A 26,081-nucleotide genomic window follows, 5' to 3' on the forward strand; every position below is an offset into this window, starting at 1 on the left:
TGCCTAGTGATCAAAGGCAGTCTTGTTTTGAAACTTATCTACAATTCATTGTCACCCCTTTTCTCATTTCTTGATACCAAATTAGGGATTTTTAAAAACTATTTTCTACAAAATTAGTTGCAGCATGTGCAACTAGTTCTCTGACCAGGGGTGGAACCCAGGCCCCCTGCATTGGTGTATGGAGTCTCAGCCACCGGACCACCAGGACAGTCCCCCAAAGTAGGGATGAAAGAATTAATTTTGGAAAGTATTTCCAAAGGTAAGAAAAATTATTTCATTTCATAAGCTAGCCTGGTTTTTTTCCTCATAGCTTCTAATGAGCTACAAATAACTCAGTGCCAGCACCCCAGCATGGTCCACGAAGTTCACCTTCAAGTGTCAATGTTTCTGGTAATGATTTCTAAAACTCAAGACACCAAAATACATTTTTTTGTGTTTTGTGTGAAAATGAGGTTTTTAAAAGCAATATTATGGAAATCTGTTTTAATAGACAATACATAAAACCAGCGTACCTAATTTATAATGCTAAATGTTCATATTCTCAAAATTTCACTTGAAATTAGTTTTCACTGACATAAAGCAAATTCACTATTCATAATAATTCTTAGAAAACAATTATGAACACAGTATGTAAAGAGTCACAAGTTTATTCCATAATTTTTCTAAAATAGGTATGCAATCTGTAGAAAAATGCAAAATCACCTTTATTGTTAATATTTACATTTGGTTCTGTAAACAAAACTGGCAACCCCCCATTCCCCAAACTAAGAATTTTTATACATATTTATAAAAATGTCAAGAGTATGATCTTCATTGCTTCTGAAAGGCATTTATTTTTTTAAATCTAAAAGCCAGTAAATGTAGAAGTTGAAGGGGACGAGAAAAACATTGTTAACAGATCTGAATTTTCCTCTTCCCAAATATCTAAAACATCACATATATTCTTTTCAGTATAGCTTGTGAAACCCAAAAATTCTGATTTCTCTTCACTAGTCTGAAATAAATCCAGTAGAGACTGTACTGGTGAGCTACAAATTCTGTTTTCTTCTTGTGTAGTAAGAAATTCAGTTCTTTTCTCATCTAACTCCACATTTGGTTCCAGGTTTTCTTTTTTATTTCTTCCTAATGGTATTCTCACTTTCCGACAGATTTTACCAGAAGGCACACTATCCATACTCTTGATGTCACACGTGTTGGGTTCCTCAGGAGGGCTTTGGGATGGAATTTCTGCCCAAAGTGTCAGGTGCTCCTGTGAACTGTTTATTGCTAACAGATCAGAATCACGATGAAATACCGAATAAAGGTCCTTTTCTTTCAGATCCTTTGCTGGAAAAAGCCCAGTATCTGACTTTTGTTTCCACTGAGGTGCACTATCATCTGTATTGAAATTAGAAATTTGTATAGATGTCTGTGGCCTACATGGACAGTGATCTACCTTTACTTCTAAGTCACTTTCACTGAAAATTAATTTGTGTTCAGAAACATCAAGAATGCATTCTTGTTTATTTTTACAAGGAGGCAGAGCTGTAAAATTTTGTTTTATGTCATTTTCAGCTGGATTTAACATGGAACATTTATGAGATGTTTTATCACGTTCTCTCAGTTCACTAGAATGGTGGAGGGTATGTTCTGAAGAAGACACAGACTTTTGTTCAGGTTCCTGCATAGGTTCTTTATATAGGAAACCCTGCTCCATCATATGTACATTTTCCCTGGAGTCTTTCTGAGAATTATGCAGCAATTCCAGCTCTTCTTTAGTTTCAGACCTTTTCACAACATTTGCAATAATAGGAGAAAGGTATCCAACACTGTATTTTATTCTTCAAAGGAAAAAAAAAAGAAAAAAATTAAAATAATTGCTATTAAAACTCCTTGAGTATCTTTTAAATGTTTACTAAACTTATTCAATTAAGACAACATTACAAAAATATACAACTCTTAACCTTTAGCCAAATTTGCTTTAGATGTTTTTGAAGTAATGAAACTTTACAGATATAGCTGAAAACTCTAGTGTGCCACTCCTTATCCACATTCTTCCACTTTCTACCACAGGTAAGCAGTATCTTGAACTTGGTATTTAAAACTGCTTTGACCACATAAATCAAAAAAAGATGATGGTGAAGGGATTTGGGTCTGCTCCTAATTTTTTTATTATCTTGAAAATTTTCTTAACTTCTATGTTTTACTTTATTTATATTTAAATATAATCAATTCTATATTATAATGAACCAGAAACCTTGTAACATACTTCTAAACATGACAAATTAGTAGTCCTTAAGTTTTATACACATATTTGACCTGAAACTCTCTTCTTCATAGAACCTCTTAATATTCTTGAGATGCTATTTTGTATTATGTGTGTGTGCTCAGTCACTAAGTCATATCCTACTCTTTGTGACCCCATGGACTGTAGCCTGCCAGGCTCCTCTGTTTATGGGATTTCCAAGGCAAGAATAGTGGAGTGGGCTGCCATTTCCTCCTTGAGGGAATCTTCCCAATCCAGGGCTTGAACCCATGTCTCCTGCACTGGCAGGTGGATTCTTTACCACTGAGCCGTGTGGTTACAACAGCTCACTAATTATGTTTTATGTTATACATGTCAGAGATAATGAAGAAAAATACAGAATTCCAACTGCCCCTTCAAAACCAGAATGGTTCCTTTTCTACTTATTTTGTTGATACTTTCACTTAAGACTCATCTTGAACAAATGGAGGATATAAAATATAAACACAGTAGTCCTTTGAAAGTCCAGAGATATTTAGGTGACTTGCCTGTAGAAATAAAAATTGTGCAGGTAATAAGATAGCTGATTAAGGAATAACCAGTTTATGTGTAAGTACTAGTGTAGAATTTTGCTGCAGAATGAGTTTTTAGGAAATTCCACTTTCTTACTGTAGCCTATATACGTTTTAATAGTTGAAAATATCCTTCTTCCCCAAATATTCTATTAAATCAATCATGAACAATCATTCTGAATGTTACAGAAATACGATGTTTAGGAACTAGATATAGCCAAAAAACTTTCCAGTCAGTTTTCAGAAGCTATAGCTTGGTATCACATTTTGTAGTCTTTATGCCTTTGATTGGTCTAAAAACAGATATTAAGGACTAAACAACCTATTGCATTATTACCAATTTTAGGGTATATCCACATGAAAGCATTTAAAAAAATTTTAGATTTATTGGTATAATCTTAATGAGGCTTAGTTTGTCAATGTACAGTTACTGTATATTGAACAGCACTGTATTCACACTTAATATTTATTAAAGGTACTGACAGTTTTTATCAGCAGGCAGAGCAGAAATATCCAGTTAAAGTATAAAGAAGACTTAACAGAAGTAAAGTGGAAGAATTTCTTAAAACTCCTTAAGAATAACAAAAAGTTCTATTTTTTGAGTCTAAGGAGATGGTCTAGATGAGGGGCCAAATCTATCTAGTGTGCCACCTATTTTTTAAATAAAGTTTTATTGGGATATAGCCATACCCATTTGTTTACTTACTGTCTGTGGCTGCTTTCATTGTACAGAGGCAAAGGTGAGTAGCTGCAATAGACATCTTGTGGTTCACAAAGCCTAAAACATTAACTATAATTCTTTGTATTTTTTGCCAACTCCTCTTTTCGACTATAATGTTAAGAAGAGAGCCTTAAAAGTAGTCTAAGGTAAGCACTTTTGGTGGTGGAAGTAATCAGTTCTTAACCATATTTATATCCTAAAATTATAATCCTTCTAAGAACAGAAAACTTTGGATTTATTTTTAGTTTATTTTTGATATTCTTAAAACTTAGGTTGATAAATTACCTTTTCTTTTTAGGCGTGTCCCTTTCATATTCCACAAAGTCAAAAACTAACTTAGATACAATGTCATCAACAACTTGATAGTGATTACTCTGTGCAAAGTTTCTGTGTTGCTCACTCAGAAGATGCTACAACAAAAAAGTATATAATAATTATATTTTAAAAGCAATAGATACTTTTTTGTTCAGGTTTTCTAATATTTTCATGCCCTTAAAATTAAGTTTCTAATAACTACTCCAAAGAAATATCCTTTATCAGAACTTAAAATAAGTAGAATAAAAGTTATCTTCTCAGAAACCACTAAAACTACTTTGGTTTTCAGTCTTCCATTTTCCAGTGAGAAGAATCAAGTACTAATGAATTTGTGGTTTTAAGGGAACTGAAAACGAGGGAGTTACATCAGAAAATGAAATAAAGCTGAAGAAAAACAGAAATACTGAGCATTTAGAGTATACTAATGAACATTTAGAGTATGCTAATATTTTTGGAAAGACTTCTCTTTACTACATTATTTTATCCTTATATAATTACCACCAAGTAGTAAGTTAGGTAAAGCTTATAAAATATTAAATACATGAAATGTTATTTAACATATAAGAACCCAAAATAAGAATCTAGAAGATAAATTAAAAAAAAAATACAACTAATGCTGGGAATAAAAACATTTTTGAGATAAGCAAATAATGATCTCAATTACCCAGTACTTATGACAGAGAGTACCAAGACGGTCTTCTTCATTTTAAGGGTGGTCAAGAACAAAGTCAACAAATTCAGTGTATTGAGATAAAACTTAGATAAAATATTTTTGAGCAAGTTCAGCTTCTGACTAAAAATAATTTAAAACGATTTCCTCCTTTATTAGATAAACTGAACACAAAAATGTGACACAAACTTCCGTTAAAAAACAAAGTTCAATTCAGAGTCTGAAGACAGAGGTAGTTTATGAAATCAGATATTTCAAGTACTTTTTCTCAACTTTCCCACTATCTTCTACTAAAACCAAGTACCAAAACAGACCTATTATTTTAAAAATTAACATTCAACAATAACAGTTAATGTTTAATAAGCACAGTGCCAGCTATTGTCTAAGGTCACATAGGCAGGAAGCCAGGATTCAAACCTGGGCTAGCATGGATCCAAAGCTCTTTTGCTTTTTTTTTTAATCAGTTTATAAATTGTAATTGTTCCCATCTTCTCGTCATTCCACATACATTTTCAACTATTTCTCTTTTTGCTATTGCAAAAAAAAGTCTCCACTTTCTTCTCATGCTCCCATTAGTAGATCTCTTGCCCATTTGTAAATTGCTAAGGACGGAAATACTGCACTTCACCCATGGCCCTTCACCTCATCTCTCTCCCAACATCTAATCAATTAGCAAGTCTTCTTGGCCCCACCTTAAATTATATCCACAATCTCACCATGTCTGATCACTTCTACTACCATTGTTTAGTCCACCAACATCTGTTCTTTGATCCCATCAGTTTACTTTACCACTTCTGCATTGCTTATTTCAATATTCACAAGTCTGTCCCCTCAAAGTCACATAGGTCTCTACTCAAATATCACTTTATCAATTAGGAATTCCTTGTCTACTCTAATAGCAACATCTTCATTCCTGCTTTCTCATAGCACTGATCTAATGTTCTCAATATATACCTCACTATTCTTTTATCCTGTGGTTACCTCTCTCTCCTCCCCTTCCACAGAATGTAATCTTCACAAGGGTCAGGAATTGGTCTCTTTTATATGATGCTTTTCACTCAGAGCAGTGATTGGTACACAGTAACCACTCAATAAGTATTTGCTGACTGGATAAAAATGACTTTTCAATATATATTTCCCCACTTGGGATTCTTAAAATTTAAGATAATTCTATCAAAAAGAAGTATATGCTACTTCATAATTATGAAGCTACCAACCACAATCAAAAGAATAAGCTAAAATTTATACAGCAAATATTATTCCTAGTTTTAGAAACATCAACCCCTCAAATACAAAATCATATTTACAATGTCAAGATCTTCATATTTCTGCAAGCAACATTCACAATATCCCTTTTTTTTCTTCTCTTTTAACTGGAATTGAACTGGAATTCCACCACATTTATCACCATCTGTTTGGATCCTGACAGAAACACATGGTAAAAGATTAACTACTGAACACAGGGAATACTTAAAAAAAAATTTACAGTCCTAGACTTTAAACAGCATCTGGTATAATCTGCAGAGATTTATATAAACAATTACTTCTAACCATTCTTCTCTTTAAGAAATTAAGAAGCAAAATGAGAATTTAATGATTATTCAGGAGAATTATCTCATCACTGAAGAGAAACAACATATTTTAATTATTCACAAATATTTTTTAGCTTCTCCTTTCGAACCCCAATCTAAAGTGTCTGAATGTGACACAATGAAAAAAATTCAGACTTTAAATCTAGCAAAGGGGCATTAAAAATATCCAAAGGAGAAACCTTAATAGTGATCACTCACTCACACACACACACCCCACAGCATTAAATGAATTATTTAAAGTATTTATTTAAAAGATTAAAAACTGCTTGAAGGTAAAACCAACCTTAGTTTAACTTGAGTTTGCTTTTGGGTGCTAGATGGCTTTTCTACATCAAATGGGCTGGAGGGCTTCTGAATAGAATAGTTTATAAAAGGCATATTGGTCAGCTGAAGATAAAATGGCCTATAAAGCCTAAAAGTAAAAAACAAACACATGAGAATCTTTATGATGAAAGAAAACATGCTTTAAGTCTTATATTTTAAAATCATATAATTCATCTGAAGTCTGAAACAAACAATAGAAATCAGTTACAATTTACTATCTTTAACTATTTACTGTTCTTAAGAACACAATTCAGTTGTATTAAGTATATTCACAATGTTTTCAGATTAACACCTGTCCATATTCAGAGCTTTCTTCACCTTTCAAAACTGAAACTTTGTATCCACATATAACAAAATAAGTAACTCTTCATTCTCCCTTGTATTAAATATATTCACAATGTTTTCAGATTCTAACACCTGTTCATATCTAGAGATTTCATCTTTCAAAACTGAAACTGTATCCATATATAACAAAATAAGTAACTCTTCATTCCCCAATCTCTGCCAGCCCTTGACAAGCACCATTCTATTCTACTTTGTCTCTATGAATCTGACTACACTAGGTATCACATTAGGTAGAATCATGCAATAATTTCCTCTTACTTCATTAAGTAATATGTCTTCAGAGTTTATCCATATTGTGGTATGTATCAAAATTTCATTCCTTTTTAAAGTTGAATAATATTCCATTGGGGGCTTCCCTGGTGGTTCAGATGGTAAAGAATCTGCCTGCAATGTGGGAGATCTGGGTTTGGTCTCTGGGTTGGGAAGATCCCCTGGAAAAGGGAATGGTAACCGACTCCAGTATTCTTGCCTGGAAATTTCCATGGACAGAGGAGACTGGTGGGCTACCATCTATGGGGTTGCAAAGAGTCAGACATGACTGAGCAAGGCTAAACACAGCAATATTCCATTGTATATATATACCATATTATCCATTCATCTGTTGATGAACAAATTTTGCTTGCTTCTGCCTCTCAGCTACTGTGAATAGTGTAGTGCTGAACATGCATGTGCAAGTACTTCTTCAAAACCGTGTGTTTCTTTTGGATATATATACTCGGAAGTGGAATTCATGGATCATACAGTTCAGAATTTTTGAGAAATCTCTATATGGTTTTCCTTAGTGGTTACACCATTTTATAATCCTACCAATAGTGCAGAAGAGTTCTAGTACCTCTGCATCTTCACCAACACTTATTTTGTTTTTTCTTTTCAAAACAGTTGCCATCCTAATAGTTGTGAGGTAATAGATTTCTTTGGAGAAGGAAGTGGCAACCCACTCCAGTATGCTTGCCTGGAAAATCCCATGGATGAAGGAGTCCGGTGGTCTACAGCCCATGGGGTCGCAAAGGGTCGGTCACGACTAAGCAACTTCACCGATTTCTTACTGTGGTTTTGATTTGCATTTCAAGACTCTGATGCTGGGAAAGGTTGGGGGCGGGAGGAGAAGGGGACGACCGAGAATGAGATGGCTGGATGGCATCACTGACTCTGTGGACATGAGTTTGAGTGAACTCCGGGAGTTGGTGATGGACAGGGAGGCCTGGCGTGCTATGATTCATGGGGTTGCGGAGAGTCGGACATGACTGAGCGACTGAACTGAACGATTAGTAATGTTGAACATCTTTTCATATGCCTGTTGGTAATTTATATCTTTGAATCAATGTATGAACTTTGCCCATTTTTCAACTGGGTCATTTGACTTTCTGTTGTTCTTTATATTAACATCTTATTAGATACGTTATTTGCAACTTTCTTCTCCCTTTCCAAAGGTTGCCTTCTCATTGTGTTGGGTTCTTTGGGCACAGAAATTTGTAATTTTGATATAGTAAAATTTAGTTATTTTTGCTTCTGCTTTTAGTGTCATATCCAAGAAATTAGCACAAATTCCAATGTCATAAAGCTTACTCATGGTTTTTTACCCAAAAGCTTTATAGTTTTAGGTCTCTGATTCATTTTGAGTTAATATTATATATTGCATAAAGTTAAGGGTTCAACTTCATTCTTCTCTGCATGTTGCTATCTAGTATTCTCAATGCCATTTATTAAAAAGACTCTCCTTTCCCTAGTGAATGCTCTCAGCACCCTAGTCCACAATCATTTGATCATATAAAGATTTGCTTTTGGGCTCTTTCTTCTATTCCATTGGTTCATACATCTGTATGTCAGTACCAAACTGTTTTGATTACTACAGCTTTGTAGTGAGTTTGACATCAGGAAGTATAAACCTCCAACTCTGTTCTTCATTTTCAAAATTACTTTGGGTGTTCAGGGTCCCTTGAGATTCCATATGAATTTTAGGATGGATTTTTCTCTTTCTATAACAACAATCATTGGGATTTTGATAGGGACCGCAATGAATCTGTAGATCACTTTCGGTAGTACTGACATCTTAAAAATAAGAAGTCTTCCAATCCATGAACATGGGCTGTCTTTCTACTTATTGATGCTTCTCTAGGCCTAATTTTAAATTGCACTTTTCTGTCATAGTAGCACATTTAATAAAAAGTGTTCAATGCATCTTTGTCACCTCAGTGAGTACCCAAGAGAATTAATCACATGTGTCTAAATGAGTAGTAGAATGTTAAGAGAAATCTAAATCTCCCATGCCAAGTTAATTTACTTATGTCTGTAGTCTTCATTAAGATTATGTTACAGAGGTTCAGAATGAGTTTAGGACAACTATCAACTTAGATGTTATAGTCAGATTTTATATTTCCAAGTAGTAACTAATAATTTCTTTTTCAAAAATGTAAATGCAATCTTTAAGTAATAGTTCTAAATCATATGGTATTACATTCAGCCAGAGAAGGGTTATTTGAAGTATTGAAAAATGAGTTGGTCTCATGGTTGCTCTAAACTATATTTTCAAGTAACTATCTAAAACCTACTGAAACTAAATTCAGTCCTTAAGCACAAAGTAATTAATGTTTTTTTTAAAAATTTTAAGATAATTGTTTTACAGAATTTTGTGGTTTTCTGTCATACAACAAGAATCAGCCATAGTTACACCCATGTCTCCTCCCTCCCGGACCTCCTTCCCAGCCCCACCCTTCAGCCTGTCTCAGAGGCCCTGTTTGAGTTCCCTGAGTCATACAGCAAATTCCCATTGGCTATCTGCTTTACTCATGGTACTGTACATTCCTGTCACTCTCTCCATAGATCTCCCTTTCTCCCTCCTCTCCTCCCACCACGTCCATAGGTCTGTTCTCTGTCTGCTCCATTGCTGTCCTAATGCTACTTTTTGAAACTGTGCCACATGCATATTACTATCAGGTAAATCTAACATAAAGGGACCTAAGAGTATTAGTGGAAATAGCTTAATTAGATTTTCTCCTTTAATCAAATATTTTCTCCTTTTAAATCATACAGATTGAATTCAAGATACTTACTGGCTCATATCTTCCACCTTTACAAAAGGCTTTTTGAGTCTACCTGCTTGGGAATATATAAAGTGTGATATTAGGTATTTATAAATCCAGAATTTTTAAAATTTTTAAAGAAAACTTCTCGGGCTAAAATAATCCAATTATGTATCCATTACCCATTTCATTTCAGTTTGAAATTTTTAGTTTCAGGTATCAGATCAGATCATCCATTTCCAAAATAACAAACTCTCTGTCTATATTCTGAAATTCTTAAACTGAATGGATCCCCCAAAGGATCTATAAGTAGAATTCAGGAGAATTTTGAGCTAAAAACAGGAAAATTTGAATTTCATGTTCACTAGTCTCTAACTGAAATTCAACATTTCCTCTGCATATAACCAAGAGGACCACAGTAGTATTAGAAGAGCTTCTAATTTTGATACCAGTTGAAACATTTCCATATTAGTTACTACAAATATTTCAAAACATCATTTACACTCATCATTTAAAAACCAAATTACAGTAGCAATTATCTCTGGTAGAACTTTTAAATGTGTAATAAAAGCAAGTATACAACTATTTTATATTGAAAAATATTCTGATAACTGAATTTCAATATAATTTATTTTGTTAGTAATATAATAAATTTAAAAAGTGTATAAAAATTTATTCTAACAAAAACCCACAGGCTTCACCAGACAGCCATAGGGGAAAAGGCTGCTGCTCCTGCTGCTAAGTCGCTTCAGTCGTGTCCGACTCTGTGCGACCCCAGAGACGACAGCCGACCAGGCTCCACTGTCCCTGGGATTCTCCAGGCAAGAACACTGGAGTGGGTTGCCATTTCCTTCTCCAATGTGTGAAAGTGAAGTCGCTCAGTCGTCTCCGACTAGTAGCGACTCCATGGACTGCAGCCCACCAGGCTCCTCTGTCCATGCGATTTTCTAGGCAAGAGTACTGGAGTGGCTTGCCATTGCCTTCTCCGTAAGGCTACAAACCACTGAATAAGTCATTTAAAGGGTTGGTTACATGATTTTTCAGTAGACTTTTTATGTCTGTTCTATTTTCTAGCAAAACATGCACACTTAAGAAAATCAAAATACTTACTTTTTGTTTTCTGAGTGCCAACACCTACTCTTTTCCCCTGGGGAGGGGGGGTGGAAATACAGATATATAGTGAAAACACTGGGCTTGAAAAATGAAAACAGGTACTGCAACTGTTCAATATCCTCAAAATTAAAAAACCATATAGAAAAAGAACTATATAAAGGAAGGCTGATTACTATAGTTTCATGGGGGGAAAAAACGAGAAAAAGCTGCTTTTTAAAATCAATTCAACCAAAGAAATGAAAGAAAACAAAGATCATTCAAGAATTAAAGATCTTAACCACTGGTATGGAACTTAGTAACATAAGCTTAATTTTACAGTATACCCAACACCTACCTTGCATTTTAGCTATAATTGTTTTTATCTTCACAGAAAGAAATCAACCAATAAAGAAAAAGCATGGTTAACAGAATAATCTAAAAACAGTCATGTTAATTATTTTTATGCCCTTATTCAGCAAAACCTTTGTGATAAACTCATAAAAGAATTATTAAAAAAATTATTAGCCTGTTAATTCTAGTCAAGATGGAATATATTCTATATGGTCACTCCCTATATGGAGTGATGACAATAAAAACTGGACAAAATTCAATGAACTACTACTTAAGGAGTAAAAGTAAACAAAAGTAAGTGTACTGCAGAAGGAAGTCAAAATTATCTTTAAAGGGATAGGGGATATATTTCCTATTCTCCTACCCTCTTTTCTCTTGCAATGCTTCTTGAAGAATGGACCTCTAGTCCTGAAATTGGCAGCAATAGCAGAGTCAGTAGCTATATCTCCTATACAAACCTCATCTTTTTGGCTACAAAGAGCCAGGAAAGAGGCTCCTGTTGTCCAAAGAGTACAAAGGGAATCCCTTCTTTTTTTCCCCCGGTTTTGACTTGAGAGTGGACCCCAGTTAAGAAACTGCAGCTGTAAAGGTACCATAGGCAGCCAAACTTGGATGCCAGTTGGATGCCAACCAAGATGTCTTTCAGAAGGTAAATGGGTCAACTGTGGCACATCCAGACAGTGGAATATTCAGCAACAAAAGGAAATGAGTTATCAAGTAACAAAACAATATGGAGGAACTTTAAATGCCTATTATTAAGGGAAGAAGCCAATCTGAAAAGGCGACATACTGTATGATTTCCAACTCTACTGCATTTTGGAAAAGGTAGAACTTTGAGAGTAAAATGATCAGTCTTGCAAGGAAATATCATTAATTGGCTACCACAGGATCCTTCCAAAATATCTATCCAACAAGGTTCTTCTATCAGTTATTTCTAAGTAATGGTCCAAACTCTTAAAAATAAAATCTAACTCTATTTAGCATGCAAAGACCTATCTAAACCTACTAACCTTTCTAGCTTCATTTCTTATCACTTTCATACTCAAAGATCAGGTTGTATTATACTACAGAAAATTTCCCAAACATGCCGTCTTACATATGGCTTTATGTCTTTATATACATTCTTCTATAAATTTTATTTACCATTTAGATTCATTTAACGATTGAGTGAAGAAAAACCAGACCACAAAAGAATGTTCTGAGATAGGAGAACTATAAGAAAGCAAAGGGATGAGAGAAGTTCCAGGTGAAATTAAGTTCAAGGAGGAAGTGAACAGTAGCTGAGAGAACCAGTATGACTGGTTTAAAACAAGTGCACACCTGAAATACCAAATCGGTCAGTAGTTACCTCACAGGTTGAAAAGTGGAAATGTCAGATGTCTGGATGATATAAAGATTAAATAGTAGGTAGGGATGTGAGGTCAAGGGAGGTTTTATTGTATTTGTTTTAAAGGACAGAAGAGGTTTGTTTTAAAGGATCATGAAGGCATGATTCTATACAGAGGCTTTGTCGAGGAAGCTAGTAAAAAGGGAAGAAACTGAAGATGTAGAGCATTAGGTCTAACAGACGTTAATGCCCAACATACTTGTTTAACAACTATTTTGAGGTTAGGCCAGATAGTCATACTATATGACAGAAGTTAGAGAACTTGATAAGTAAGCCTCCTTATTTGTGTTCCTGAAAGAAGTATATTATACACATTAGGAGCTTCTCATGCAATATGTCAGTCATGGTGTTTTCCTTCAGAATGAACAAAAATATCTGTTCTCTTGGCTCCAGTAGCCATCAAAGAAGAAGATAAAACTATGCCACCATCCCTGAAACAACTCTCACTGTACGAGTAAACCCTACAGTGATATGCAGTAATGTATTCAGATAGCAGAGTCACGCACACAGTATACATGATTACCCCTAGGGTATTCTAGCAGTAATATTTTCCACTTGGCAAAAAAGTTTATAGATACATAACTAAAAACCAAGCTTAATCATTTTCTCTAATTAGTTTTAAAATTAAGGAAAATAACATACCACATCTCTTACAGAAGTGCTTGATTTCTTGAGTAAATACAGTTCTTTTTTCCTTTGTTCAATGTAGTATCTAACGTCTTTTTTAAAAGAAAGAAGCGTTTAAGATTAGCATTTTTGCTTTTGAAGTTAAACACTTCTACTTTCTTAAAATTGTACTAAATTTAGATGAAAGAATTAATGTTACAGGTATGTCTTGCTATTAAAATTCTCACTATCTAAATTAGGAAGCAAGAAGTAGATAGACACTTATAGCAAATACCGTCAAAAACATTAATAAAATCCTTACCATCAATATGAAGAATTTTTACTCCCCATGATAAGGCATTAGATAATATACTGTTTGAAGGAATAAAATCCTGTGTAAAAAAAAAAAAGTTTGATAGATTTTCTAGGAAATTACTATTTTAAATGAGCTAAATTAAAAATATTGACATTTAATATCACTTATGGTTATTCAGAACAGACCCCACACAATTACAATAACCATGAGAACATCCATTTTTCCTTCTGGAATTTCTAGAATCATTCCTGATTAATACACTCTGATATTCTTGACAATTAATGTACCCTGTAGCCTTACAGTTAATAGTTTCAAGAAATTATTTTAAATCACAGAATGCCACAAGCTTCAGAAGTGTCCAGTAATACTATAAAAGGCCACAAGATGGAGGTGTTTCTTCATGAAAAACAGATTCTGTTTTTATAAAACGAGACACATGCTGAAATTTAGGCTTTTTCTATTAAAAATGAGGAAAAGATTTCAGGAACATCTCTATTTTACACTTCAATTTCTAGTAACAGAATAAACACTGTGAATTTTTAAAATCCCTACTTACATGGTCCTTGATAGCTTTTTCAACTAATAATTTTCCTCTGCTCAAACATACCTATTGAAAGACCAAAGAACAACCAAACTTATAGTTATACATAGTGCCTCACTGGAAAAAATTTTAAAAAGACAAAATGAGCAAAGCAAGTATATAAAATTTAAAAATGAATTTTAATATAAACATGAGCTTTAAAATACATACATTTTATTTACACAAGTCTTAATAATCATCAGCATAATAAATATATGGTAAAAACTGATCTACATAGGGTCTTTGTTTGCAATAAGATTTCTGACGAAAAAGTCTGTTTCTTCTTTTTTAAGTAGAGCAACTGAACTCAGCTGAATGAGATCCAAGGTCAGTTCTGTAGTAAATGTTATTCAATGTGAAAAATAAAATAGACTGATTTGAGATTCTGCCTGTAATTAAATAGTAAGCTTACATTTTAAATTTCCTGTTTAACTGAAGACCTAACAATATGAGTAGACTGGATATACTGTTTTTTACACAGTTTGTTTTAAATAAGACATTAGGAAAATTAGTTGAAATGCTTTAAATTTGGAACTAGTCACTGTTGTACAACCTTGTTGCTCAAAAAAAGCATGAACTGAAAGAATGTATGAGGCTTCCTACATCTCTTCTTTAATTTTTTTCTTCTGTATATTTGTCTCTTTTTCCCAAGTGATTTCTCTTGTGTATCTCATTTCTCTTACCTGTTCTTCCCTGCCTCTAGGTGTCCCTGCTTCCCAAATGGCTACATGAGGTAAGATGGGGATGATAGTTAAAATTATTTAATTAATTTCAATTTAAAAATGAGATAAACAGTATTTTTCCAATCTCTTCTGCTTTTCATAAGCAATTAAATCAATTTAATTTACCCTTCATTATTGTATCTTACAACTTAGTGGCAACTGAGTGGTAGTGATGTGACTGAAGGCAGGAGGAGAAGGGGACGACAGAGGATGAGATGGTTGGATGGCATCACCGACTGGATGGACATGAGTTTGAGTAAACTCCAGGAGTTGGTGATGGGCAGAGAAGCCTGGTGTGCTGCAGTCCATGGGGTCACAAAGAAGTCGGACACGACTGAGCGACTGAACTGAAGTGATGTCAGTAAATCTAGACCAGGGGTTGGCAAACTTTTTCTTTAAAGGGCCAGAGAGTACATGTTCATATGGCTCTGCAGGCCATATAGTCTCTGTTGCAACTATCCCACTCTACCTTTATAGCAGTAAAGCAATCAGTCAATACCTATATGAATGGGTATGTCTGTATTCCAATAAAACTTCTATTTATGAACAATGAAATTTGAATTTCATACAACTGCCACTTGTCACAAAGTATCCTTTTTGAATGTCCCCCCAACCACTTGAAAATGTAAACTCCATGCTTAGCTCGCACGCTGTAAAAAAACAGGCAGCAGGCGGCATTTGGCCCCTGGGCTACTGTTTGTTTACCATTCTCTGAAACAAACAAAGGTGTCTATTCCTTCTTTAAAAAATGACCTGCTGTCATCTTTTAGTTGTTAATTACTCTAAACATAAGTCATCACTAAATGCAAGGGTTTATTTTAGGAATCAGAGTATGATTTTGCTCAGTCACTCAGTCATGTCCAACTTTTTGCCACCCCATGTATTGTATGTAGCCTGCCAGGCTCCTCTGTCCATGGAATTTTCCAGGCAAGGATACTGGAATAGGTTGCCATTTCCTCCTCTAGGGAATCTTCCCAACCCAGGGCTTGAACCTATGTCTTCTGCATTGGCTGGCAGATTCTTTACCACTGCACCACCTAGGAAGCACCCTGGAGTAGGACTATATAAGTATTATTAGGAGAAAAAAATCACCATTCTATATACAACAGCAGCCTTATTGACAACTGGAAAGCCACATTTAATGTAGATACACTTAATGTAGATAGTACTCTACCTAGGTGAACTCTGCTGTCAGTCCACTCTTAATTATAACATCCTATAGACTTTCAGGGGCTTCCCTCATAGCTCAATTGGTAAAGAATCTGCCTGCAATGCTGTAGACCATGGTTCGATTCCTGGGTTGTGAAGATCTGCTGGAGAAGGGATAGGCTACCCACTCTAGTATTCTGGCCTGGAGAATTCCATGGACTGTAGATTCCATGGCAATCAGTCGGACACGACTGAGCAACTTTCACTCACTCATTCATAGCCTTTCAGAGAGTCTCAAAGCATATTTAAGAGACTTACTGTCTCTGGAGACTTAAATGAACTTCCATCGTGGCTGGGATGAGGTGATGTGGTTTCTGCAGTATTCGCAGAGTCTGGACTTGGTATAGGAGAGATTCGTCCCAAGGTTTGTGCAAATTTAGCTTCCTTTTTATTTGAAATAAGATAACTGATATCTTTGCTGAGAAATTCTTCAACTCGCTAAAGGAAAACAAAATATTTTTAAGGAACTCATATAAACCATTAACTGTTTCATATGCTAGGCACAATAGGAAATGTCAATCTGAAACATTCTCAATATTTTCTAAATTTCTATACTGTATTACTGAGCCTTGAGTTCTCAGAAAGTACAAGGAGAGTTCTAATAACACAAGAACAGCATGTAGTTTATATATCATAATTAGTTTAATCCACATAACCCAAGGTACTGGAGAAGAAAACAGGAGAGAAGTGAAGTCACCTACCTGAGGTTATGCCAGTCATAAGGGAACTTGAATAAACGTATTTTTTTCTTAACCTTAATCAAAAAAATTTTTTTTAAATTGACGTACAGCTGATTTACAACATTGAGTGAACACAGGTATTCTGATTCAAGTCGATGCTCTAAAGCAGTACTGTCCAGTAGAATGTACTGTAATGATGGAAATGTTCTTTATCACCATTGTTCAGTATGGTAGCCATTGCCACATGGAGTACTTGAAGTGTCATGTGATTGAGCAAATCAATTTTAACCTGGTTAATTTTAGTTACCTTAAATTTCAATAGCCAATGTGGCTAATGGCTACAGTAATGGACAGTACAATTCAAACTCATAAAGTTATATCTTTCCATAAGACAAACTATTAAAAGGTAGGAAACCTTTACCCTTAAGAGTGTATGACTATTTTGAAGAGAATTTCCCTACTCTGAAAACCACTGCCTGAATTTATAAACACATATACCAAAGTCAATGCTGAAAATCACTCCCATTCAAAGGTAGGAAAATTAAGTAGAGAAAATATTATTAATCATTAACTATTTGCATAAATGAAACTAAAAATATTTTAAACAGCTATATCTAATTTCTACAGCATCTCACAACATAAATGAGGATAATAAAAATGAAACAATGTATGTAATGATGACTTAATTTCATCTAAGCATTACACAGAATTTGTTGCTAAGACCAGCAGCTGCCTTGGTTAAATGCAAATCACTACATCTTTTTCTGAATAATATTTTCATCACCAGTAAATAAAGTACATTTATATATGCCAAGGATTACAAACTCAAATGCCTACAAGGGTCATCAAGAATGCAAATGAACAATTACATATCAAATACTCTTTTTTAAAAAAATTTTCATAAATATGTGGGCCCTAGCACTAACAGAAGTCCCAGTTTTTCAAGAGAAGCCCAATCTCCCACATTTAAAAAAAATAAAAAAGCTGTGATAAAATACGTAACAACATTTACCTTTTAGACCATGTTTGAGTGTACAATAGAGTGGCATTGAGTACATTCACAATGTTTTAATAACCATCACATTATCAATTAAGATCATGGCATCTGGTCCCATCACTTCATGGCCAATAGATGGGGAAACAATGGAAAAAGTGACAGACTTTATTTTTTTGGGCTCCAAAATCATTGCAGATGGTGACTGCAGCCATGAAATTAAAAGATGCTTGCTCCTTGGAAGAAAAGCTATGACCAACCTAGACAGCATATTAAAAAGCAGACACATTACTTTGCCAACAAAGGTCCGTCTAGTCAATGCTATGGTTTTTCCAGTAGTCATGTATGGATATAAGAGTTGGGCTGTAAAGAAAGCTGAGCTCCCAAGAATTGATGCTTTTGAACTGTGGTGCTGGAGAAGACTCTTGAGAGTCCCTTGGACTATGAGGAGATCCAACTAGTCCATCCTAAAGGAAATCAGTCCTGAATATTCACTGGAAGGACTGATGCTGAAGCTGATGCTTTGGCTACCTGATGGGAAGAAATGACTCATTGGAAAAGACCCTGATGCTGGAAAAGACTGAAGGTGGGAGAAAGGGATGACAGAGGATGAGATGGTTGGATGGCATTACTGACTTGATGGACATGAGTTTGAGTAAACTCTGGGAGTTGGTGATGGACAGGAAGTCTGGTGTGCTGCACTCCATGGGGTTGCAAAGAGTTGGTCATAACTGAGCAACTGAACTGAACTATATCCATTTCTAGAACGTGATCATCATTGTAAGCTGAAACTGTACCCATTAAACGGTAACTCCCCATTTCCCCCTCCCACCAGCCTTTTAATCTCTACTTCCTATTTCTGTCAATCTGACAATTCTGTCATTGTTTAGTCACTAAGTTGTGTCCAGCTCTTTTATGAGCCCATGGACTGTAGTCTGACAGACTTCTCTGTCCATGGGATTTCCCAGGCAAGAATACTGGAGTGGGTTGCCATTTCCTTCTCCAAGGGATCTCCCCCACCCAGGGATCAAACCCATATCTCCTGCATTGCAGATGGATTTACTGCTGATTCATCAAGGAAGTCTCTTGACAATTCTAGGTAGTTCATATAAGTGGAATCCTGTAGTTATCTTTTTGAGTCTGATTTATTTAAGAGTGTTTTCAAGGTTCACCCATGATGTAACATGGAACAGAATTCCATTAATCTCAATGTTGAATAATATTCCAACCACAATGGTGTGATCACTCACCTAGAGCCAGACATCCTGGAATGCGAAGTCAATTGGGCCTTAGGAAGCATTACTACCAACAAAGCTAGTGGAGATGATGGAAATCCAGTTGAGCTATTTCAAATCCTAAAAGATGAAGCTGTGAAAGTGCTGCACTCAATATGCCAGCAAATTTGGAAAACTCAGCAGTGGCCACAGGACTGGAAAAGGTCAGTTTTCATTCTAATCCCAAAGAAAGGCAATGCCAAAGAATGCTCAAATGACTGCACAACTACACTCATCTCACACACTAGCAAAGAAATGCTCAAAATTCTCCAAGCTAGCCTTTAACAGTACATGAGCAGAGAACTTCCATGTTCAAGCTGGATTTAGAAAAGGGAGAGGGGGGGCCCAAGTCCTTCTGACCGAGGCCCCCCCCAAAGAAAAAGAAAAGGGAGAGGAACCAGAGATCAAATTGCCAACATCCTTTGGATTATCAAAAAAGCAAGAGAGTTTCAGAAAAACATCTATTTCTGCTTTATTGACTATGCCAAAGCCTTTGACTGTCTGGATCACAACAAACTGGAAAATTCTTCAAGAGATGGGACTACCAGACCACCTGACCTGCCTCCTGAGAAATGTGTATGCAAGTCAAGAAGCAACAGTTAGAATTGCATATGAAACAACAGACTGGTTCCACATTGGGAAAGGAGTACGTCAAGGAAGTATATTGTCACCCTGCTTATTTAACTAAAGTTGGCTTAAAACCCAACATTCAGAAAACTAAGATCATGGCATGTGGTCCCACCACTTCATGCCGATAGATGGGCAAACAACAGAAACAGTGACAGACTTTACTTTTTTGGTTTCCAAAATCACTGCAGATGGTGACTGTAGCCATGAAATGAAAAAGAGGTTTGCTCCTTGGAACAAAAGCTATGATCTAGACAGCATATTAAAAAGCAGAGACATTACTTTGCCAACAAAGGTCCGTCTAGTTAAAGCTATGGTTTTTCCAGTAGTAGTGTATGGATGCGAGAGTGGGACTCTAAAGAAAGCTGAGCACCAGAGAATTGATGCTTTTGAACTGTGGTGCTGGAGAAGACTCTTGAGAGTCCCTTGGACTTCAAGGACATCCAACCAGTCCATCCTAAAGGAAATCAGTCCTGAATATTCATTGGAAGGACTGATGGTGAAGCTGAACATCCAATATTTTGGCCATCTGATGCGAAGAACTGACTCATCTGAAAAGACCCTGATGCTGGGAAAGACTGAAGGCAGGAGGAGAAGGGGACGACAGAGGATGAGATGATTGGATGGCATCACTAACTCAATGGACATGAGTTGAGTAAGCTCCAGGAGTTGGTGATGAACAGGTAAGCCTGGCATGCTGCAGTCCACGTGGTCGCAGAGAGTGGGATACGAGTAAGTGACTGAACTGTATGTATAATCCACATTTATCCATTCATGTCCTTATTAATATGTTTTTTTCCCCCACCTTTTGGTTACTGTGAGTGATGGTGTTCTGGACATGGGTATATAAATTATCTCGTCAAGATGCTTTCAGTTCTTTTGGATATATACCCAGAAGTGGAATTGCTTGATTATAATGATAATTCCTTTCATTATTTTGAGTAAACAACATATTTTCCATGGCAGTTGCACCATTTTACAATCTCACTAACAGTACACAAGGGTTTCAGTTTCTCTGCATCCTCACTGACACCTATGTTGACAGCAGCTGTCCTAATGGATGTGAGGTGGTTAACACACTGCTTCTTTGGATTGACATATAGTTAATTTACAACGTTGTGTTAGTGTGCGGTGTACAGCAAAGTGATTCAGCTACACATTCATATATATTCTTTTCTATTATAGTATATTACAAAATATTGAATATAGTTCCTGTGCTATACAGTAGGAACTTGCTGTTTAAGTTGGTTTTCTACATTTGTCTTACTGGGGTCTTGATTTGCATTTCCCTAATAGTGATGTGGCACATCTTTTCTTGTGCTTATTGGCTATTTATATATATCTTCTTTGGAGAGAGGTCTACTCAAGTCCTTGGCTCATTTTTTAACTGGGTTGATTTTTGTTGAGTTGTAGGAATTCTTTATAGTTTGGATATTAATCTGTCAACAGTTACTGCAAACAGAAAAAAATTGCAAAATTTTTCTCTCTCATTATGTGGGCTATCTTTTTTACTCTCTTGACAGTAGTCCTCTGATGCACAAAACCTCTTATTAAGTTGAATTTATCTATTTTTTTCATTTGTTGTCTGTGTTTTTGGTATGATAGTCAAGGAGTCAATGCCAAATCTAATATCATGAAGATTTTCCCCAATACTTTCCTCTATGGGCTTTAGCTCTTACGTTTTAGATTTTGATCCATTTTTAATTAACTGCATCATATAATGTACAGGAAGGGTACATTTTTATTCTTCTGCATGTTGATATTCAGTTTTCCTAGCATTATTTGTTGAAAAGATTATCCTTTCCCCACTGAATGGTCTTGGCAACCTTGACGAAAATCAGGTGACTATACGAGAGGATTTCTGGTTTCTCTCTTCTGTTGCACTGGTCTGTATGTCTGTCATTATGCTAGTACCCACATTTCCTTTGGTTTTCCATTTCCTATACCTCTTGTAACTCTTTAGTAGTGAACAAAGTATCTTTCATAGTCTGGTCCCAATGTAACATTGTTTCTTGCTATTCCCCCCATCTAAATCCCAAGATCAAGTCATAATCTATTATTAACAGCTGCTCAAAACACATAGGTTCCTCAGTTGGAAATAATCTTTCCCTTTTAACATTCTGTTATATAACAATTAATTGTAACAATGCCATCTCTGCTTGATTAGAAATTGCAGGTGGACTAAGTATCAGATTCATTTTTGAATCTACCAAAATACTTAATACTGGGTCCTGTACCATTAACTTAGTTTTATCAGTCTTTATTAGCTATTGTTGAATATAGGTCTTTAAAAGAGTAAACTCAAAATTTATTTTCTAATGACTCAAAGATTACACTGAACATCAAAACCAAGTAACTTTATCCTCAAGTCCATGCTATGGTAAGGCATCTGACCGTATCGCTCCTTTCTTTCCCAACTCTCTTATTTTAGCCCACACTGTTTAGACATGGGCCTTTACATGGTTGCTTTTGCAAGAGCAGTCTTCCTTTCCACTATTAAAGATATTTTCTCATTATGTCAGACTTTCCTGATGTGCTCTCAGTGGTTTAATTTTCAGAAGTGTATTCTCCAAATAAAAAGTATATTTAGATGTTTTCATTGACTCAATTGGACATGGGTCTAAGCAAGCTCTGGGAGTTGGTGATGGACAGGGAAGCCTGGTGTGCTGCAGTCCATGGGGTCGCAAAGAATCGGACACGACTAAGCGACTGAACCAGATGTTTTCATTACGATGAGAGAAAAAAAATGCATAGACCATTTTAAAACAGACTAACACTGTTAATAGCCTGAGGCAGGATAAATTACAAATGGATAAAGGATTTAAGTAATTATAAAAATTAATAGTAAGCATAATCCTTTCAAGAAATATCTATGCAATATCTAAGTATTTCTTAGAGTTGAATCTTAAAACTTAAGTGTATGGAGTAATTATAAAAATTAATAGTAAGCATAATCCTTTCAAGAAATATCTGTGAAATATCTATGAAATATCTATAACTATTTCTAACAGTTGAATCTTAAAACTTAAGTGTATGGAGGTCAAAGTTCCTTTATAGTTCACATTTGCGATCTTAACAGTCTTTTTCAGTGATAGAAACAGTACTGTGCTAGGGACAGAAATCATGACATCAGTGAATTGTTGGAAAGGTAGTGTGTTGGGGAGATTAGAATTTGATTAAAAAGCTTTTCAGAGAAATTAAAGAATAATCAAATTCAGTTCAAAATACACAGCTCTGGGGAAATATGCTCTTCATTTTATTGGCATACTTCAAACCACTTTATGATGAAAATTTGATAAAACCAACTCTCAACTGTTATCTAATGTATAAGTTAATTCAAAATTTGGTTCTTGCAAGTGTCTCAGGAACTGCTATAGGGATGAGAGCTTCTGTACTGCTCTTTTAGCTAGGGCAGTTCCTTTTTCAGTGGCTTTATACATTGGACTTCTGAACATGATTTTGTTTGAAGGGCTCCACTACTAAAAACGCAAATCTAAAATTACTGATTTACATCAGCAGGGTTAATGAGTTTTTCCACTGTAGCCATGGATTCTAGAGGAACAGAATGGTGCAATTTTATGTGAGTCTGGAAATTAGGCTGATTCTACCCTGAGCCAGTCACTTAACTTCTCTGATCACTTGAGTACTTACTTTTTAAAATGAAAGGATCCTTTATTCAAACGTGCTAGGTTATAAAACATAACCTTTAGGAATGTAGTCATATGGTTATTCTAATAACATGCTACTACTGTGACAAGTGTGTGACAATGTTTTAGTTAAAGAAAACAGGAAAACAGTAGAATAGCTTTTCAAAGACAGATTAAGTAAAATATCAGTAAACAGTTCCAAAAATCCTCTTACATGTTCTGCAAGTTTTTATTCTCATTATGGCAGGATTTACTCATATTATTTAAAAATGCTAACCATAACATACTCAAAGTACAGTAGAAATCTCTGAAACAGGAAGAATCAGGAAATTAAATCTTAACCTTGCCAAAATTTATCCAGGATTACTCTTAATCCTAAAAAAATCTTGTAATTTTATCTAAAATTTCTAATACTCAAATGTATAATGTAGGAAAGAAGCACATTTCCCGTATTCATAATCCAAAAGTGCTACCTTAGTGACATTCGTTCTGTTGAGACTGTATCAGTCAAAAGAAATTTTAATTCTTTGTGGTTTAAACAGGTTTTCCTTGTTCTGTAAGTACCATCTTATTTATATTTAGCTTCCTGATAATCACAATCAAAGAGCTCCTGCCATCTGAAGGACATCCCAACATTACAATGAAAAGGCAATCAGCAGTTCCTCCAAGACAAGGGTGTCTCATTTCTCACACTGTGAACTTTACACCAGACAGAAATCTGAAAGTTCTGTCAGGTTTCCGAAGTTACATGACATTGCATTAATGATAAACAGATGATAAAAAATTTAAGCTTGGTAAACAGTGAAAGTGTTAGTTGCTCAGTTGTGTCCAATTTGATGTGACCTCAACTGTATAGCCCTCCAGATCTCCCCTACCCAGGGATCAAACATGGGTCTCCCGCATTGCAGGGAGATTCCTTATCTTTTGAGTGATCAGGGAAGCCCCCTGGTGCTCTATGGTTATACCTTTTTTTCCTAAAGGAAAATTTTAAATGATTATAAGTTAGAAAGCTTTTCTTTTTGGTCAAAGTGCATGGATTTGACTTACCCCTCCCAGATCTTTAATGTCCTTTTGCAGTTTTTCAGATATGGTGACAGAAGGTAAGTCAATGTAAAACACTTTACCCCAGAGAGGTTTATATTTGGATTTTTCTGGTTTGTTATCAGGTTTCAGAGATTTCAAAGATGGTCGGTTTTTTTCATTTTTAACTTGGATTCCACCTGTTGTTTAAAAAATTCAGAATTAGATCATACTTTATGCAGAAACTTCTTACTGTTTTAAAAAAAAGTTTATGTAATAGTTATATCACAGACGGAAAAATCCTACTAATTCAGCGTTAACATTTTAATATATTTCCTCTGTAGTGTCACTTAGGATAATGGCAAAATAGTCTTTAAACAGATACTGTATGTCACAAAACGTTTATTGTTCACAGGAGCTGATCTGCAGGAAATATTCATGCATTTAATCCTGTTTTATGCATTAAGGCATGGAACTATATAAAACCAATTTCAAAGTTTTCATAAGATGTAAACTCCATGGAGTATTTACTCAACAAATACTGAGCTTCTGGCATTCTGGTGAACACTCAAAACTGGTACTGACCTAGTCCTCAAAGGTTCCTGACTGCTCAAGGTTAAGTTTCATGTAGAGTCAGTGTATATTAAAAAAACTAAATGATCCACTTGAAGAACCAAATCACCATTCATTTCATTCTTTCTTTTGAAAACAGATCTGAGCTACAAACAACTGCTTAAAAATTAAAGAACTCAAATCTGTTTATAGTAGCAGACCATGCACACACTGTACATAAACACACACACTATATATTAAGAAAAAACACTTGGAGGCCAGACTACTTAACAAGTGCCTGAAAATGAAAGTTTGCTTTTGTTTCTGCTTATAATGTTGAAAACAGCAAAGGTGTGTTTGAAATAAAATACTTTGCTTCAACTTCATAAGAACAAAAATCCACAATTTAATCAGGAAGCGAAAAGCCCCGAACACATCTGCTTTTAAACCGAAGCTCGATCTGCAGCCTCCAAGGGTCGCAGCATCTGTGGGAGCACCGGCGGGTTCCCGCACAGTCTTCTCGTTTTATAACCGACCGTACGACGAGGAATTTGGGGCCGAAGCTGGAGCCGGGAGAGCGCCAGGGGCCGGGATCCCCCTGCTCCCCGAACCGTGCTTTCCTTCAGGCCACAGAGCAGGACGCACGTGTCAGGCAGAAAAGCTGAGAGACCCAGGGCGAGAACTCTTTGGAATCAACAATGGAACAAGGAGGGGAGGAAAGGATTAAAGGGACTTCAAACGGAGGAGGGGCTTCCTACCCTGAAAATGTCCTTTGCTGTGGATCCTCATGGCTCCGGAGTTCATGGCAGCCGCCCGGCACCTACATGCTGGGTCGGGAGACGGTGTTGCCCCGGGCCGCCGCGGAAACTCGGCTTCCTCGAGGCCCGTTGACCCGCCGGTCGCCTCTCCCCTTCCGCGGCCCACCACACCCACGAAGTAGAGACGCCGCGCCCGCTGGCTTGGTTTCCGGGGCCGAATCCGGCCCCAGGGCGCGGAGAAGGAAGAGGAAAAGCAAAAACGAGTGGGCTGCGGCGGTTGAAGATTTGAAAACGCGTCACGCAGCCGCGGCGCCGATACGTGCGCCCCGCCCCCTCACGTCGCGCGCCCCGCCCCCTCACGTCGCGCGCCCCGCCTCGCGCTCGGCCCACGTGCCCGCCCCTCGCGCAGCGCGCCCAGTCCCTTAGTGCCCGCCCCCTCGCCCTGCGCGTCCCGCCCCTCGCGCCGGCGCCCCGCCCCCACGG

The 26,081-nt window shown here is 36.2% G+C and overlaps 1 protein-coding gene across 3 annotated transcripts; it reads right to left on the reverse strand.

Annotated features, from left to right (window-relative positions):
* Positions 1-559: 559 nt before the first annotated feature.
* DBF4 (DBF4-CDC7 kinase regulatory subunit) lies at positions 560-25,904 on the reverse strand. 3 transcript variants are annotated; one of them, XM_055420591.2, is made up of 12 exons: positions 25,599-25,904; positions 24,316-24,488; positions 16,305-16,484; positions 14,092-14,142; positions 13,542-13,611; positions 13,256-13,332; positions 10,894-10,930; positions 9,814-9,856; positions 6,378-6,506; positions 5,810-5,924; positions 3,803-3,927; positions 561-1,820 (listed from the first exon to the last, which is right to left on the reverse strand). In XM_055420591.2, exons 1-12 carry the CDS (start codon positions 25,642-25,644, stop codon positions 845-847), a joined length of 2,022 nt encoding a protein of 673 aa, XP_055276566.2. In that variant the 5' UTR covers positions 25,645-25,904; the 3' UTR covers positions 561-844. The 3 variants fall into 3 exon arrangements, with proteins under 3 accessions (XP_088689882.1, XP_055276566.2, XP_088689875.1); XM_088833749.1 differs by having other exon boundaries at positions 9,814-9,859; XM_088833756.1 differs by lacking the exon at positions 14,092-14,142 and having other exon boundaries at positions 560-1,820; positions 9,814-9,859.
* Positions 25,905-26,081: the final 177 nt, after the last annotated feature.

The sequence above is a fragment of the Moschus berezovskii genome, chromosome 3 (genome assembly GCF_049115385.1).
Source record: "Moschus berezovskii isolate FMDL1 chromosome 3, NW_MosBer_1.0, whole genome shotgun sequence".
NCBI lineage: Eukaryota > Metazoa > Chordata > Mammalia > Artiodactyla > Moschidae > Moschus > Moschus berezovskii.

Bases quoted from the DNA above. Each gene is read 5' to 3' on its own strand.
- DBF4 (XM_088833749.1), bottom strand. From the start codon at position 25,644: ATGAACTCCGGAGCCATGAGGATCCACAGCAAAGGACATTTTCAGG. The intron at 16,485-24,315 runs GTAAGTCAAATC...GTTTTCCTTTAG, and splicing joins ACATTAAAGATCTGGGAGGG to CGAGTTGAAGAATTTCTCAG. The intron at 13,612-14,091 runs GTAAGTAGGGAT...TTTTTTACACAG, and splicing joins AAAAAGCTATCAAGGACCAT to GATTTTATTCCTTCAAACAG.